Source organism: Leptidea sinapis, chromosome 1 (assembly GCF_905404315.1).
Source record: "Leptidea sinapis chromosome 1, ilLepSina1.1, whole genome shotgun sequence".
NCBI lineage: Eukaryota > Metazoa > Arthropoda > Insecta > Lepidoptera > Pieridae > Leptidea > Leptidea sinapis.
In genome coordinates this window covers 4,709,512-4,726,441 of record NC_066265.1, presented here as the reverse complement: position 1 = coordinate 4,726,441, position 16,930 = coordinate 4,709,512, and the positions used below count along the sequence as shown (strand labels likewise).

Sequence of the window (16,930 nt, the reverse complement as noted above, 5' to 3'; positions counted from 1 at the left end):
ATAATTGTTAATTTTTTGTATGAAGTTTTGTAAACATTAACGATATTTGTTGGAGGTGTTGGAAAAAATAAGCCATCTGGAAGCTTTTAACGAGAACGCTGTCTAAACCCATTGAGATATAACAAGATAATGTATCGCGGAATTGTGTATCTTATATAGTTCTACAGAAAAATCTCTTAAGGATTAATATACTACATATATCTTAGTACTTTAAACAATTGCTAATTATAAAGCGGTTATGTAAAAGCAATTTACACAAAAACGATACATATTAAATTAATACAATTACTTCATGCCCTACCCCGGCACCACCTTGCCAAGGAACGGTAGTGGAAGAAGGCTATGATCATTGAGAAATACGTTTCATTTCATTTTTAACTTATTAAATAAGATTACACATTCCCGATGGTTTTACACAAAATTTTCACGAACATCATATTTTTTTTTCTAATTGTCAAACAGCGTCTGTCGGGTCAGCTATTGATTTATTGATTTAAATAATAATATCCTCGGATGCAAACAAAACAACGCTAAATCACATACCGAGTAAAAAGTTCCATATACACAGTTAATTAAATTTATTTCAATTAACACTAAACACATATAGTTCTTGACGCTGAGCAATAAGGCCATTTTGTAAGGTAAGTGCCCGCAAGGTTGGCGCATTTTCGGAAAAAATTTCCGCGTTGTTGCAAAAAGGCAGACACCTACACGAACGGACAGTCCTATCCGGCGCCCTCACCTCTAATACCAGTGGTAGGCTCCTTTGCACAGAATGCCTGCTAGGTTATGGGTACCACAACGGCGCCTATTTCTGCCGTGAAGCAGTAATGTGTAAGCATTGCTGTGTTTCGGTCTGAAGGGCACCGTAGCTAGTGAAATTACTAGGCACATGAGACTTAACAACTTATGTCGCAAGGTGATGAGCGCAGGTGTAGTGCCGCTCAGAATTTTTGGGTCTTTCAAGAATCCTGAGCGGCACTGCATTGAAATGGGCAAGGCGTATCAATTAAAATCAGCTGAACGTCGGAATCGTCTCGTCCCTTATTTTCACAAAAAAAAAATGCACATCTGCACAGGGTATCAGAGTTGAGCTCTGTGGACTATCGACTTTTGTTTGTGAACCAGAATAGCTATGGTTCTCCTTGTTTGCAAAGCTTGTTAACATATAAATTAAGAATTGATACAAATGCACCTTAAATTGCGTGAACGAAGTCGCGGGTAGAGCTAGTAGAAAATACTCTTGATTAGAAAATAATAATGAAATATCTCAGTTCCCGGTCAACACACTCTTGCCTCTCATCATTTCCGCTAGCTTTATTCTGTTACGATCTAGACAACATTCTCGTAATTTGTTGGAAATTACAAAATTGTGCTGCAATTCACTTTGGAGCATGTAGTAGATGCCTCTAGATTGAAATGCAACAAACATAATGTACTGTTTGTGAGTTTTGACCGACTAAACAAAGACGACATAATATTGTGGTGTTTGAGAGTTTTGACTTCGTAAAAATTTGAGAGATCGGGAACTTTATGACTAACGTTCGTTCCCTTTATGACTATCAACAGACAGAGATAAATTACTACCTTCTACTGTCAGTAATTATCTATCAATAATCTGAAGCTGTCCCAATATACCCGATAAGCCATTCTTATCGCCTTATATTGGGACGCTGAATTGAAATTTCCATACAAACTTTTATCGCTGGTAAGCTATGGGTCCTCCCATTGACAGACAGCGTGTTCAGATAAGGTGAGTTACCGTCGATTAGTTTATTGGGACAGAAAATTCAACGATACCTAGTTACGATTTTTATCTCAAGTAGGCGACAACAGGTGATAGACTGAATATTGGAAACGGCCGTAAGACTCTTCTATCCATCCTGCTCGAATTGTCGAGGACCCTTTGTGCTCTGTGGACGGCTTGATCACCCGGCGTTGCGCAGATACGTCGCTTCATAGTGTGTACCGCATTTATCACGAGGAGTGTTCCAAAGAGCTGTTTTACCTGATTCCTGACGCCGAATTCCACGCCATAAATTTGGATATCATCGCCAAGATTTGAAAGTGTAGCGTTTATCCTCAACATTTGTTTTATGGTCATTATAAGTATTAATAAAAAAAAACTACGCTAAGCCCTAAACAAAATAAAACTTAATATTCTAAACAGCTTACTTACTGTAATTTAAGAATGTAGGTACTTACGATTAAATTTGGCTTGGCATCGACTACAAAGTTATCAATATGTAGCTCATACAAATAACCGTATTTTATTATTAATATTAAAGGTGTATCAAATGAAATTTTTAGTTTTTTTTTTTTTTATTTTTTACTTTTTAGTGTCTAGTTAATAATTATAGTATATAATCAACCTGGATGACAACTCCTAAAAAAGCCGTACACAATAAACAATTATATCTATCATCGAGGTAAAAAAAAAATTTTCATAAAATGAAAACTGCTGGGCAAAATTTACGTAAATCGGATCATAAATCTCAGAGTAATCGGTGTACATACATAAAAAAATGCAGATCGAATTGATAACCTCCTCCTTTTTGAAGTCGGTTACAAAGAATTGGTGACATGGGAGCGCCTTTAAATAAATTGCAATTTATACTAATTCGCGTGTCTCTCTTCGTCTCTAAACCTGATTTGATGTTTTTCCCAAGTTATTGAGAAGATAATATTATGCATTCCGTTTAAGATTTAACTATAATTAAATAATTATATTTATGATTATGTATTTAATTGAGTAAATAAACAGTATAACTCATTAAAGTGTTCATTTAAAGACGAGTAGCAGACAGTAAACAAAGACAAATCTAATCGTCTTCCTACGGCCTCGAGAAATAGAAACTAAACTGTGATTAATACAAGGAATTTGATGTAATTTTTTTTGTCGTATTTGTTAGACAAATGTGCATACGGTTAATCCATAGATTAACGGCCGTTTTCAATAACCTATCTATCCCTAGTTTAACTAACTAGAGGTAGACAAATCTATCCTTTTACGCTTACTTACATTTCAATAACCTATCGATATAAACCATTGGATTATAACTATATTGGACATAACTATGGATAGATAAGATCTTGTCGTTATTCGTTATTGAAAACGGCCGTTACAGAATATTAGTGCATATACCACCTGGGAAGACGTAGTGTTGGTAGGCCCTCCACAAGATAAACCGATCTGGTTAAGTTCGCCGGAATAGGTTGGATGAGGGCAGCACAGGACCGATCGTCATGGAGATCTTTGGGGGAGGCCTTTGTCCAGCAGAGGACGTCTTCCGGCTGAAATGATGATGATGAGAACACCTGGCATCTCGATAATACGTGACAAATTTTGATTTGTCTATGTGTGCGTTAGCTAGTAGCTGACTGTTTAGGACTTGTCAATCAAAATCGGCTACACCGACAAACTTCGTTAATCTCCGATTTCGGTCGCTTCGTCTGTCTGTTTGTTGGCAGGCTGTATTGCCATTTCAAATTCTAATTCAAATATTTTTATTCAAAATCGGATATGATATCTCTTACTGAAAGTCAAAAACTACGACCCATTCGAAAAAGTATGCTCAGGTCTGAGAAGAACGCGCGCTCATGGAAATGGCCTTATTTTTTTAAATGGTTACAATGGTTACAATTTATTATATAATAAAAAGCCTGAGAGTGGTCGCTCCATTAATATGCGATATTAATTGTCTATCATAAACAGTGCAGTTAAATATCTTAATATAGGTATATAAATTACGTGACACGTTGTTTGTCCTCAATGGACTCCTAAACTAATGAACGGATTTCAATGTGGATTACTTCATGGAGTGCAGTTTAGTCCAACTTAAGAGATAGGATAGTTTTTATTTCGATTTGGGACCCATAATTATTTTTATTTCCAATATTTGTTTTGTTTGGACATATTTTCTGTGAGAGTATTTTTGACGCGCGGTTTGACAGCTCTCCTGTGAAACAATTTCATTATAACAACAAGGAGCATATTATTATGTTACAATGAAAAATTATTGACAAATTCATCAAAAACGGCATTTTATTTAGTATGTACAGAACAACGTCTGTCTGGTCAGCTAGTATAGGTATATAAATTACGTGACACGTTGTTTGTCCGAGATGGATTCCTAAACTAATGAACGGATTTTAATGGGGATTACTTCATGTAGTGCAGTTTGGTCCAACTTGAGAGATAGGATAGTTTTTATTTCGATTTGGGACCCATAATTATTTTTATTTTCAATATTTGTTTTGTATGGACATATTTTCTATGAGAGAATTCAGTGACGCACGGTTTGACAGTTCTGCTGTGAAACAATTTCATTTTAACAACAGGGAGCATTTTTTACGAAATAATTCTTGATGTTTTGAAATATAATTAGCAAATTCCTATAAAATAGTATTTTTTTATTATTATTATCTACAGAACAACGTCTGTCATGTCAGCTAGTATAATAGATATATATATATATATCAATAGTTCCTCGGACCAAATCTGAGGAAATTTGAACTTGAATATAATGTTTTTAGTTATGCTTTGTTATATTGAATTAACTACTTACAATGTTATATATAATTAATAATATAGAAAAAATTTTCTTAAAATATTAAATTAACTCTGCGTGAAAAACTTCGTTCATGACTGGTTTCCCCGCCTTCAGTTTTATTTAAACTTCATAAAAAATTCAGTTCGAAAAATTTGATCCATGAGAAATTGATGGAATTCCAGAAATTTTACAAATAAACAAAGACAAATGTAAAATACTGAGACCAATATATTTCTCAATACGTACCTATTGAGAAACCAATGACGAATATATTATGTACTATACTCACGGACGAGTAAAAAAGAGAAGGACTCCGTGTTACCTTACATATCAATGAGGCACCAAAACAAGCCGGTAAACGTGTAAATACATAGCCACATGCATACAATACAAGCCGATCGGCCGCCATTATGAGATTTGCAATCGTCTGTGACAGATCAGTTTGCGTCGCAATAAAATATTTTAAAAATGCCGTCGTGCGTTGTGAAAAAGTGTAAAAACAATACTATAAAAGTATTTGTGGATATATGATTATTTAAGGGAGAAAAATTTTTGTACCATACCCCGTATGTGTGCGCAACACACACTAGCATCAAGGTGCTTCACTTGCTAATATCACGGCGCGGAGTCCTTCTTTTTTTACTAGTCTATGAGTATACTAAGTACCTTTTCGGTATTTACTTGTAAAAAAAAATTATTATATAATATTATAGGTAGACTTGGTTTTAACCCACATAGATGAAGCTGCGAGGAGAATCTCGTAAATAATAAATAAATAACTAAAACACAACCTAAATCAAATCAAATCAAATCAAAATCAGTTTATACACGTAGGTCACGGAAATGACACTTATGAATGTCAATAAATCAAGATTTACAGATCATTTCAATTACAATATTATATGTAAAATGTAAAATGATGCAACAAACACAGTCAAACGTCAAATAGTCAATGTCTTACACGAGTAAGTCAAAATTGCGGAAGTACAAAGGTAAAGCAAACTAAACCTGTAATTGATAACAAGCTAAGATGCTCTTTCATTTGCAATATATATCGATATCTTTCACAATCTCAGGGATTGTCCAGTGAAAGGAGTGTTCGAAAGTTATGAACGTAATAAAGCCCTTTTCATTCTAGTCCTCATTCGGCCATCTTGAGTTTCGAGTTTACTTTTTATCAGCATTTAAGGTAACTGTTATTGACAACGTAATTACATTCCGATAATGCAATTTTACAAAATAAGTATTTTAAGTATATATTATTACGGACAGTAAGAAAAAAGTTCTGAAGACTTTTTTTACTTTTTGTCCAATGACGTTATATACTCATTTATATGTATCCTTCCACAATCGGCAAGTGCCCCCGCGCCGCGGGATGGCATAGTTTGGCGCCATCTTGCCGCGCGCGCGGCGTTTTTTTTATCGCATTTATTTTACGTGCATTAATAGATTGCTTATATTTAAGATGATATGAGAGAATATATAAGAAAACTATTGAAACAAGTTATAACACCATGCAAAATAAACAATCTTATAAACAACATGAGAGTCAGAACTTGGTCAGGTCGTAGTGTGCCAAACGGCACTTCCTATTTTGGTAATGGTATGAAAGATCTAGTGATTTTGACGTCATTGTTATGGCGTATAAACTAAAGTTTTTGCAATTTCTATGCTAAAATTAGCAATATAAATTAAGTAACAGGACTTGTAGCCTAACTGGGTATATATACATAGCCTTAAAGATTTTTTTTCCAGATCACTGATGACACAGTCTTTTCTTCAACTTATATTCTATGATATTTTGTTGTAGCATGATGACATTCCTTAACTTCTGTAGTAGGAATTCTTGATTGCTGAACTTAATAGGTAGCATCAGATTACGTTCTTAGATTTAAGAATTCTAAACCAATATTTCTCTCGAGCTAACGCGGATGACACTAAAATCACTGCGGTAACAACTGTAGCACTCACAAAGAATTATAATCAAAAAGTATTATAAAAAGCTAAAAAAATCATAAAAAAGGCATAAAACGGCATTTATTTTCTCAAAATTGATTCCTTTAGAATTCTTTTTGATGTCATTTCTAATAACTATTAGATACTACTACCGCTTCGGAAACAAATGGCGCTCTGAGAGAAAAGAAGAGGCGCAAGAAACTCTCCCAGCATTCTTTTTTTGCGCTCTTTTCAATAAAAATATACAATATTGTACAGTCATTTCTATCTCTATAAAATAATCACAATCTAGACTTTATTATAATTATAAGGTGACGATTTTTGTGAACGTATATTAAATTTTCATAAATGTACTTGACATAGTTTTGTCCTCGATAATTTCCTACTCTAAAACTTAACCAACCGTTACAAATTTTTTTAAACTGTATAGGCTAGAAATCTTCTGTAATGATTTTTTTATTTCTCTGTTTATTATTGTCCGAATTTTATACTAGGCTACTATTTGCGGCTTATATTATGACTAACCGTTTCTAGTACTTTTGTAAAAGTCCACTAGAAAACAAAACAGAGACCTATGTTTCTCTGGTTAGTAATAATGATGACACTGATCTTAGTAAAAAACACATTGTATGAAAAAATTACCGCTTAAAATAACATTTTGTATGAAGAATTACAAGAAACACGATTCGAAGAGGGCCAAACCTGTGATAAATCGTTGACTTGTTTTTATGTAGGTACTGAAAGATTTTGAATGAATGAATGAAAACTTTATTATTAATAAAAAAAAAATACGAATATATGAATTATAGTGATTATTATTATTTGCTGGGCAGAGCGAATGTAAACTTGCTTATAAAAATTGTATTTATAATTGCTTTCGCCAGTATAGCATGATTTAGCTTAGATTATTGAATATCCCTCACACCCAATGACGTCTAGTTAATGGTTATTATACTGTCATAACAAAAATCAAATCTATTAAAGTAGGCTTTACTTTGCGGAAATCCATAATTTTCCAAGTGTATTGAGTTTTCTTTAGTGTTAATTCCGCCAATATTTGTCTTTAAACAATTCGACACGTGTTTCGCCTCTACACGAGGCATCCTCAGGACGTGTTGTCTCGCAAAAATGCAAAGCACGAGACGTGTCAGACGTGTAGAGGCAAAACACGTGTCGAATTGTTTAAAGACAAATATTGGCGGAATAAACACTAAAGAAAACTCAAATCAAAAATTAAATCAAAATTTCTTTAATTGTACACAGTCATTTACAATCACATATGAAACTCTCCTGGTAGATTTAGATAATCTGTGTTAGGAGAGAATCGCTCATCGCAAGTTATACAAAACAATATTAAAATCTAAAAGTAAGGAACTTCCTTAACCTTCCTTACCTACTACTTCCTCTGGTGTTGCAAGAGAATGTGCTGTGTGTGAGAAGGCGGCGGTGATCACTTAACACCAGGTGACCCGTACGCTCGTTTGTCCTCCTATTCCATGAAAAAAAGGAAGTTATTGTCTCTAGTGAATTGGATTATAAACAAACAAAACCGTTAACATATCAAGTTTTGCATTAGGTAAAATGTATCAAGTCGTGAAACTTGTTTTATATTAGGTCGTATGTTTTAGTAACCTCAGTACCTGCGATGTCGTACCAGCCGACAGGTATATAATTACATGTGGCTACGGTTACAAATTACAGGTTGTGAATATAATAACTTTCTCTCAATCACAGATAGTCATCACCTTGCACTATGAAGTTCAACCCACTCGTAAAGTACGTTAGTATAGTGGAACTATGAATACAAAATAATTACCTACAGTTCTCAAGCAATTACTGAGTGCGAAAACGGAGATGTAAAGTTAAGTTGATTTGTATTTGAGGTGACTCAAACATTCACCTTCTAACGAGAACAGATTATATTTCGTGAAAAATACAGACTTTTTTATTTAATTAGTGAAACGACTTTGTGTAACAGCAGAATAACCTACAAAACTAATTAAACACTTTGGGTCTTACAAATAAACTTGGTATAAAATTATGTCCGAGAACAAACCAAGAATATGCAATATATTTACAAACATACATTTTTGATAATAATTGGTTTATTCGGACGATTATGACGTATAATGTTTCCCGCGTTTATTTGCAAGGCTGCCTGACACTGCAAGGCTGACTGACTTGTCAATGATATAGTTAACATTTTGTATACCTATTCTTGGTTTATGATCAGGTATAACTTTATACCAAGTTTATTTGTACGGCCGACAAAATAATAAGTGGCCATAAGTATTGTTGCAACTTGCAACTTAGACTACTAATTTCTAATTTTCGTTAATTTGGGACACATTTAACTTTGAATCTTATTCCAAGTACAACAAACCTATTAACATTTGCACTTTCAATAAAAGCGATCGTCTGTCCACCTCTTCCAGAATAGAGCATCGATGAACACAAAGCCACATTACCAAAATATTTGGCAGCCCCATGACACTTCGAAAACTAAAAGATTGGTTAGCTGGAGTAATTTCCAACATATTTCGCACAATGACCCATCTATCCACTAAGCTTAATTGATATAAATGCACAAAACGACATCTTATCAAACTCCAGTTACTGTCTCAAGAATGACTGAAAGTTACGAACCAAAAAAAGGTAACTATTTGGCTTGACGGTCTAGAATCTATTGTTTGTAACGGATAAAAGAACATTGTAAAAAGCGAAGACAAAAAGCTTATAGACGATTAGACAAATCGTCGTGAATGGCAGTCACGACTCTCCGCTACGACCACTAAGGATATCGTGAAACGAATAATACCTTTTAGAAGACATTGTAATTTACTCCAAGCAATTTATACTATACTAAGACACGTCCCGAATTTGCCCATGTGAAATTTAAATACAAAACAAATACGCAGATACCTAGAGTACTAATATTTGCGAATCGTGTTTTTGGGGGACCTTCACCAAGAGCGTGATCAGAAAGTTGTTTTCTACGATTTGATCTTGTTCCTGAGATTTCCAGTACCGCAGTGCCTTGATAAAAAAGGTACAGTAGATCTTTCTTTCAGTATGCGCTGGTTCGATCTTCGCCACGTAACTAGGTAGCAATGTGATTTCCAATTCATATATACAACCACGGATGCTATTACGTGAAGGAAAATATCGTGATGAAGACCTTGTGTGCGAAGTTGCCCAATCCGTACATTCCTCAGTAAAGGTTCGGTTCACATCGAGGACGTTTTCAGGAAAATTCGTGCGCACAGAAGACGTAGAGTTCTGGAAATTATGAATATTTGTGCAAGTACCTGTAATACCTACATGCACCCGTGGAACACGTTTTTCTAGTAAATTCTGCAAATTCAAATATTCAAAATAAAATTTAAAATCACTTATTCAAAGTCAAAAACTACCACCCATTCGAAAAAGTATTCCTTATAGGAAGAGAAGAGAAGAATGGACGCAATTTTTAATAAAATATTGTTACAAATATATCATTTTGTGCAATAATTATTATTTTTACTAAGGGCGGACGCTCCGTTCCCAATCTGTGGTATCATTAAGTAAGTCATTTATGTTATAGTAACCCTGTCGTGTTTCTTTCTTTCTATTGCGGGTATTAAAAGCTGTAGTAACTTCTCAGGTATTATAATAGAATATCGGCAGCGATAATCATTTGTTATCGCGTGATCCACAAGCGCGTTTGTCTTGCTACTCCATAAAATAACTTTTATATTTTTCTTACATCGAGTGAATTATGGCTAGTAGTGAAAGGTATATAATAGTAGCTTGTGGAGCAATCCTCGATTATATTCTAATATCTACTTAGCAATATTCCAATAACTTTGCTCTTTCTCTGCAGTCGTTCCCTAATGACTGAGAGTCGCGCGTGGTTATCATCGGCTGGTGCTGATACTGTGATGCATCTTCTGATCTGCCTTCATCGGCGCCTGTCCATTGCATCTTTAACAACCGAGCAGAACTTAGTCGAGGGTGGGCCTTTCACTTGATCTGGTAGGGGACCGTCCGCGTCAGATGCATTTGCCTTCATTGTTTCCAACTACGTTCAGCTTTTCAAGAGTGACTGGTTCGGACAAGGAGCTGCGAATGAATCTACGTATTTCTGCGCTCGTCTGTCCAAGTTATCCGTAACATGCGCATCAAGCACCACATCAAAAATAAGTCTATTGTTTCTCTTTCTCGAGCTCGTATCATCCACGTTTCCACCCCATATTGCAAAATTGGTAAAATAAGAGCACGTATTAACCGACTCTTTGATACATTGTCCAAAATTATATATTTATGGTCAATATCTTTAATCATTTGCATTTTTTGCACAATGGCATTATCTTTCAAGGAAGGCGGAAAAGTCACCTCTCTTTCAGCATCGAGCTTTCACGACCTATACTGAGTAGACAGTATTTTACTTAAAACAGAAATCAAATGCGCGGTATGCTAGCAAATAAAATAAGAATCGTATAAACTTTGTAAATAGATCCAAACCAATAGTATCCATAAACCATAAAAGGAAAATCGGAAGGCTAAAGATCGGAATATGCACTAAGAAGGATAACATGCAAAAGATGGTCTTGAGAAATAAAATAATGGAAGAACTTAGAAGAGGCCTTTGTCAATAGACAAACAGATTATCGTCGCTAGTCTGAAAAAGTCTGCTCAAACGCTCTTCTGTGTGTTCGTGGCTAGGGCCTTAAAAGAAGCCTCTCTTGAAAATGATCAAAGTTAACCAAATCACTTTGAAAACGTGAGAACGTAACCTTTACCACACAGTTTCATTTTGTCTCCCAACAGTATTTTATTACTCGCGAAAGTAACAATGCGTAACAAGATCAGCTCAACCACAAACCATTTTACTTTTTACAACACACAAGAGAACGAGATCGCATATCTACAAAGCTAAATTAATACCACAAAAGCGAAAGTTTCACATGGCTACAAATGGATGCGTTGTAGAGTAAACAATAATGGGATATGTTAATGTTATTTCTAATGCTCTTTTAACCTTTGAACGCATTTGTACCATTCATTTTTTAAAGTGATTTGTAGCTTGTTTTATAATTTCAAGCCAGTCATGTGCAACTTATAAATGTGTGTCAGAAATATTATTTTATTGATCAGTTAATGCGTTGCCAACGTCATGGAGGATGTTACAAAACTACCCGCAATGCCCAAATGCAGCAGCGCAGAATGTACCTACATTTCTAAATTATTCGTGGAATGACAAAAAATTTTAAAGACCTAACCTAACGAAACAACCAAAACGAACACTCACTTTTTCATAATAAACGTCGAATTTACAGAAACGGCTCAAAGTGTGTTCCCCCTTGCTCAATACACAACCTCGGTCGTAGGGATATGGCTTGTGTGGCATTTTTTTAAAGAAAAGGAGGACAAACGAGCGTACGGGTCAACTGCTGTTAAGTGATCACCACCGCCTACATTCTCTTGCAATACCAGAGGAATCACAGGAGCGTTGCCGGCCTTTAAGGAAGGTGTACGCGCTTTTTTTGAAGGTACCCACGTCGTATCATCCCGGAAACACCGCACAATGAAGTTCATTCCACAGCTTTGTAGTACATGGAAGAAAGCTCCTTGAAAACCGCACTGTGGAGAACGCGCAAATGCGCAAACTTCAGTCTTCTGGGGGTTAAATTGGCCAGGGTTCAATTTACCCCATTCCACGACCTTCTCGAAAGAGGACTCGATAGAAGACACAAGTTTCTTCCACTGGTTTATGATTTCCCGAGAGAAACCTGCATGGCCCGTGTATCACTAGTACTGTCGTCTGCATATCAATGTATGGTGGAGGTGTCCAACATATCATTGACATACAGAAGAAACCACATGGGAGATAGCATACAGCCTTGGGGTACTCAGGCGTTCACGGGCTTCGGGTTCGAGCAATAACTGCCGACAACGACCTGTATGATACGCCGAGTGAGGAAGCTGGAGGTCCACTTGCAGAAGCTCGCGGGAAGCCCAAATGATTGAAATTTCGAGAGGAGCGCCTTGTGCTATACACAATCAAAGGACTTCATCCTTCATGCAGGGTAACTGCCAAGCCTTTCTCCTTGCTTTCGATTGCCTCTGCCCATCTATATTGTGTTAGGTATACTAGAAGATCGCCTGCCGACCGACCATGGCGACAGACGAACTGTCGGTCGTTGATCAACTAGTGACCTTCTAGGTATACCAAGAGCTGGCGGTTAATCATGCACTCCATGATAAAGCTTAACCTTTTCTTAAGTGGTGGCAAATGGGTTAAAAGAATATCTTTTGACATTCGTAAGTATGATTTCTTTGACCTAAATGAATCAAGTGATATTGATTTGATTATTCCGTTCTAATTTCGATTTGTTTAGTCAGGGCCGATCACAGAAATAATTAAAAAAATAATCAAATATTAATTGAATTAAACAAAATTCATTTATAATAGATCCACACTGACTTTGAATGATTTAATTAATATAATTGTAATCATTTAATTAAAATGTGCAGCCGACCGTGGGAGAATTTCGTAACTTTTATGAAAATACAAAATAAATTTTGATATAAAGTTTCGAATATTGAGAATTTAATTACTGTTGCATAACCAAAGAAGGAGGAGAACCAAAGTCACCGACATAACCTGAGTGATTGCGGAATTGAAGTGGCAGTAGGCAGGCTCATAGTTCGACGGACAGATGGCCGTTGGGGCAGTAAAGTCCTTGAATGTCGACCATGTATTGGAAGACGTCGTCGTGTTGGTAGGCTCCCCAACAAGACGGACCGATGGGAAGGCATTCACTGCTGGACAAAGGTCGGTATATGATAATAATGATGAACAAAAGAGATAGAGATATACATATTTATTAGGCCGGGCCACTAAACTTAATAAAGAATAAAATAAAATTTTAAAAAGTCTAAAACTGCGTAGGTTTAAAGAAAAAATGGGAAATACCTAAATAGCTACAAAATATTTTGTTAATGTTTGTTCGAAAAAAAAAATGTTATTATGGGTATTTATACAATAACCTAATTAACAAAATAACTGAAACCAACGGATGAATGGCGAAACCATAGACTTACAATATACTAGCGAGAAGACAAACAAAACGAGAGAGAAGAACAATACATTTTGCTGAACAATACGCTTTCCTTTTCTATTTTGCTGTATCTCCGTCAGAGATGCTCTTCTTCTATCTCTTACGCCTTCTGTCCTTACTTCCTTCCACGCTTTATTCTTCTCCACGATATTTAGTATATTAAATACGAATTTTTCGCTAAGTACGAATTTGTAGAAGCTATAATTATTATCAAGTTTTTCCCTGTTCTTGTAATGAACAAAGAGGATGTAAATACTAAGTAATGAAATAATTACATAGGACAACTGTCAAATTTTACGTCAAAAATTTATAATTTTTATAATTTGAAATAAAAAAATATTAAAGGTCACGCACGAATCAGACTAAAATCTATCCTATGTCAGTTTGGATCAAACTACAAACAATATGCAACAATTGCTTGAAATCGGTTCTGGTAGTTTAGGATTTCATCGTGGACAAAAAACGTGACACGAAATTTTTGTATAATATAAAGATAATTATGGAAGTGCATGGGCTCGATGAAGTGATTAAATGCGAAAATAACCAAACAAACCAAAACCACACGAGCGGCGTTCCATATATTTATTCATGTGAAAATACAGCCATACGATAACGCAACTATAAATATTTACAACTGCGCACATCACGCAGCGTTAATTTCCGATGCAGAGCACATCGAACAAATCAGCTTTGTAATGACGCGCTACCGTCATCACGTGCTACCATTCAATCTATATCCACGATTTGAATGGAAAAACTTCTGTATTTTGCGCTGCTATATGACTACAGCTTTTACCATACGTAACGGCAAAAGTGTGCTTAAAGACAATGTAAGCACACTTTTCTCCTTAGTCGTGTGTCATCTGTGTGTCAATCACCAAGTCTGAGTGTGCTTCAAAAAAGTGCTCAATTAATACGTTTACTACGCAAAAAAAAGATATTGACTGGAGACTTATCACCGATAAGTTTATTTTATGTATGATAGGTTGGCAAATTAATTGTTTTTCATTAAATATGGTTCAATTATTAACAAGTATTCACATCCCTTTCTCTCCCGCTTGTCAGAATGAGAGAGATGAAAGGACGCGACAAGCACACAGTCAGAAATGAAAACTATAGAGTAGCTCTTTTTTTAAATGCCCAGTGAACAATGATTAACAATATTGTATTTTGTGTACGGAATGTCATTGCTGGTGAATAAGAAACGGCATAGAAGAACGCGCACAATAAACGTATCGTTACCTAGTGATAATTGACACTTATTTACACCGCAAAACTGTAAAACCTAATCATTTTCAGATTTTTCATACACGAGACAATGAAACAGAATTGGCGCCAGTTGGTAGCGGAGAGATGCTAAGAATTTTATAAACACCGGGACATGATAATTTTATATATTAGATAAAAGAGCAACAGCATGGTTGGGTTAAGCTGTTATGTATGTAGTATAATACCGCGATACGCTACGCTTTTGTCATTTTGTGATGCGTTACGATTCAGATAATATTGCAACTGTAATGGGCAGATGCTACATCTGATGAGTCTGGTATTAAATCACATAATACACATAATCAATATGGTATTTAATGAAACCTACAATAAATAAAGAAAAATTATTTATTCACTTAGTCAACATGACACTTATGAATGTCAAAGGTTGTAGCACCACTTCGGAGAAGTTGAGCTTTAATGAGAAGAAGTGACAAGAAACTCATTGCCACTCCTTCACATCTATATTTACAGTTTCGGCATTTTCTCTCAAACGGTTAACTTAATTGTCCAAGTTTTTTTTGTTCACAATAAAAAAAGTTAACTTATCACTTACCCTCCTGGTGGTACTGACGTAACTCGCAAGGCTTTCTGCATCATAGTGCCTCGCAAACGCATACGATCCCGGACCATCCCGGGACACACATTGCCCCATATGATCGTCACTTATCACACACCCAACACACTACAGTCACACACACGGAAACTGTCGCCTTGAATCACTACATGCTACGAATTAATTAGCATTTAAATTTACAAAGCGCAGAGATTATAATTACTCATTGTTACAGTCCTAAAATATATTTTTATCATTATCTATTGTTATGATAATTTATACGTCTTCATAGAGATTCTTGCTTTAGACAACCGATAAAAACAGGGCACGTTTAATATTTTAGTGTGCGTGACAAGCTACGTCTTACACTCACGATTTGTTCATCACTTTGTGTTAGTGTGCGTGCATTGCTCAATAAAGAGGTTAATTCTAAACTCAATTTTTTTCGACGTTCTTATTACGTTTGATCTAGACGTATAAATTATATAAGATCTATTGTTGTTTTTAAACGAAGTTTGGTCAACTTAATTAATTGGCGATCAAGTGTGAGTATACTTAAAAGTGACAACTACGCTAATGGAAATAAACACAATCTTAGTATCGTTGTTGTGTTCCATTAAATAACATATTAAAATGAAAGAAGAGCAAGTCTAAATAAAATTTATTAATATAATTTTATGAATGGTAAACGCGCATTCATATCTAAATATATCAGTATAATAAAATTAATCATATATTTAATAATAAAATTTCGAAGGCTATTTTGCTTGATGACTAAGTTATTTAGTCAACGCCCACATTGCTTGTCAGGACTGTAATTTATGTATAAAATAATAATATGTGCTTGTTTAAAAAAATATAAATTAATTTAATTCTAAAACGCAATTATCTATTGATACGATTAATAATATGTCCAGTGCTTACATTTTTTTAATTAGTACCTAGCAATCTAATCTAATCTGAATTTATAATAGGTACAATATAGATTACTCATGTTTAAATCCTTAAAAATATTTACATCGAATTCTTTGAGGATTTGTATTACTCACTAAGTCTTAGTTAATTAAGAAAAACTAACAAATCTAATAATTTGGCGGCAACAGCAAAATGTAAACAACACTGTCAAACATTGTTACACACTCTTGGGCACGTTGGTTCGGAACAAATGCGCATGCGCGTCAACGGCGCTGCGCCTTCCGCGCGACTAAGGAGTATTTAATACTGAGGCTTTGATCATGGTTGTATTACTTGTATTGCAGTTCGTTGCCTCTTAGCACCTTGCCGCTCTGTAGTCAGCTGTCGTTATGACCACTGTTCCATAATCCAGAACAATATTATCGATAACTTCTAATACCAATAACGTTTAGTATAATTTTTTTTTCTTTCTACTCCTATTAAGAAGATCTTGGCTCGCACGTTTCGTGTATTCGCCAGCTTCTAGTCAAAGTTCACTATTTTAGTGGGTAGGTTTTTTGTATATGTATCGCATTAAA

The 16,930-nt window shown here is 35.2% G+C and overlaps 1 protein-coding gene across 7 annotated transcripts in view; it reads right to left on the bottom strand.

Annotated features, from left to right (window-relative positions):
• LOC126968405 (uncharacterized) overlaps positions 1 to 16,635 on the bottom strand; it is a 135,597-nt gene extending 118,962 nt beyond the window's left edge. For 4 of the 7 annotated variants that reach the window (XM_050813425.1, XM_050813469.1, XM_050813458.1 and 1 more), the window contains exons 1-2: positions 16,487 to 16,629; positions 15,438 to 15,738 (exon numbers count right to left, since the gene is read on the bottom strand). In XM_050813425.1, the coding sequence (XP_050669382.1) occupies positions 15,438 to 15,536 (99 nt within the window). In that variant the 5' untranslated portion in view covers positions 15,537 to 15,738; positions 16,487 to 16,629. Of the gene's footprint in view, positions 1 to 15,437; positions 15,739 to 16,427 lie in introns of all 7 variants that reach the window. The other 3 variants (XM_050813450.1, XM_050813441.1, XM_050813433.1) reach the window with 3 other exon arrangements.
• Positions 16,636 to 16,930: the final 295 nt, after the last annotated feature.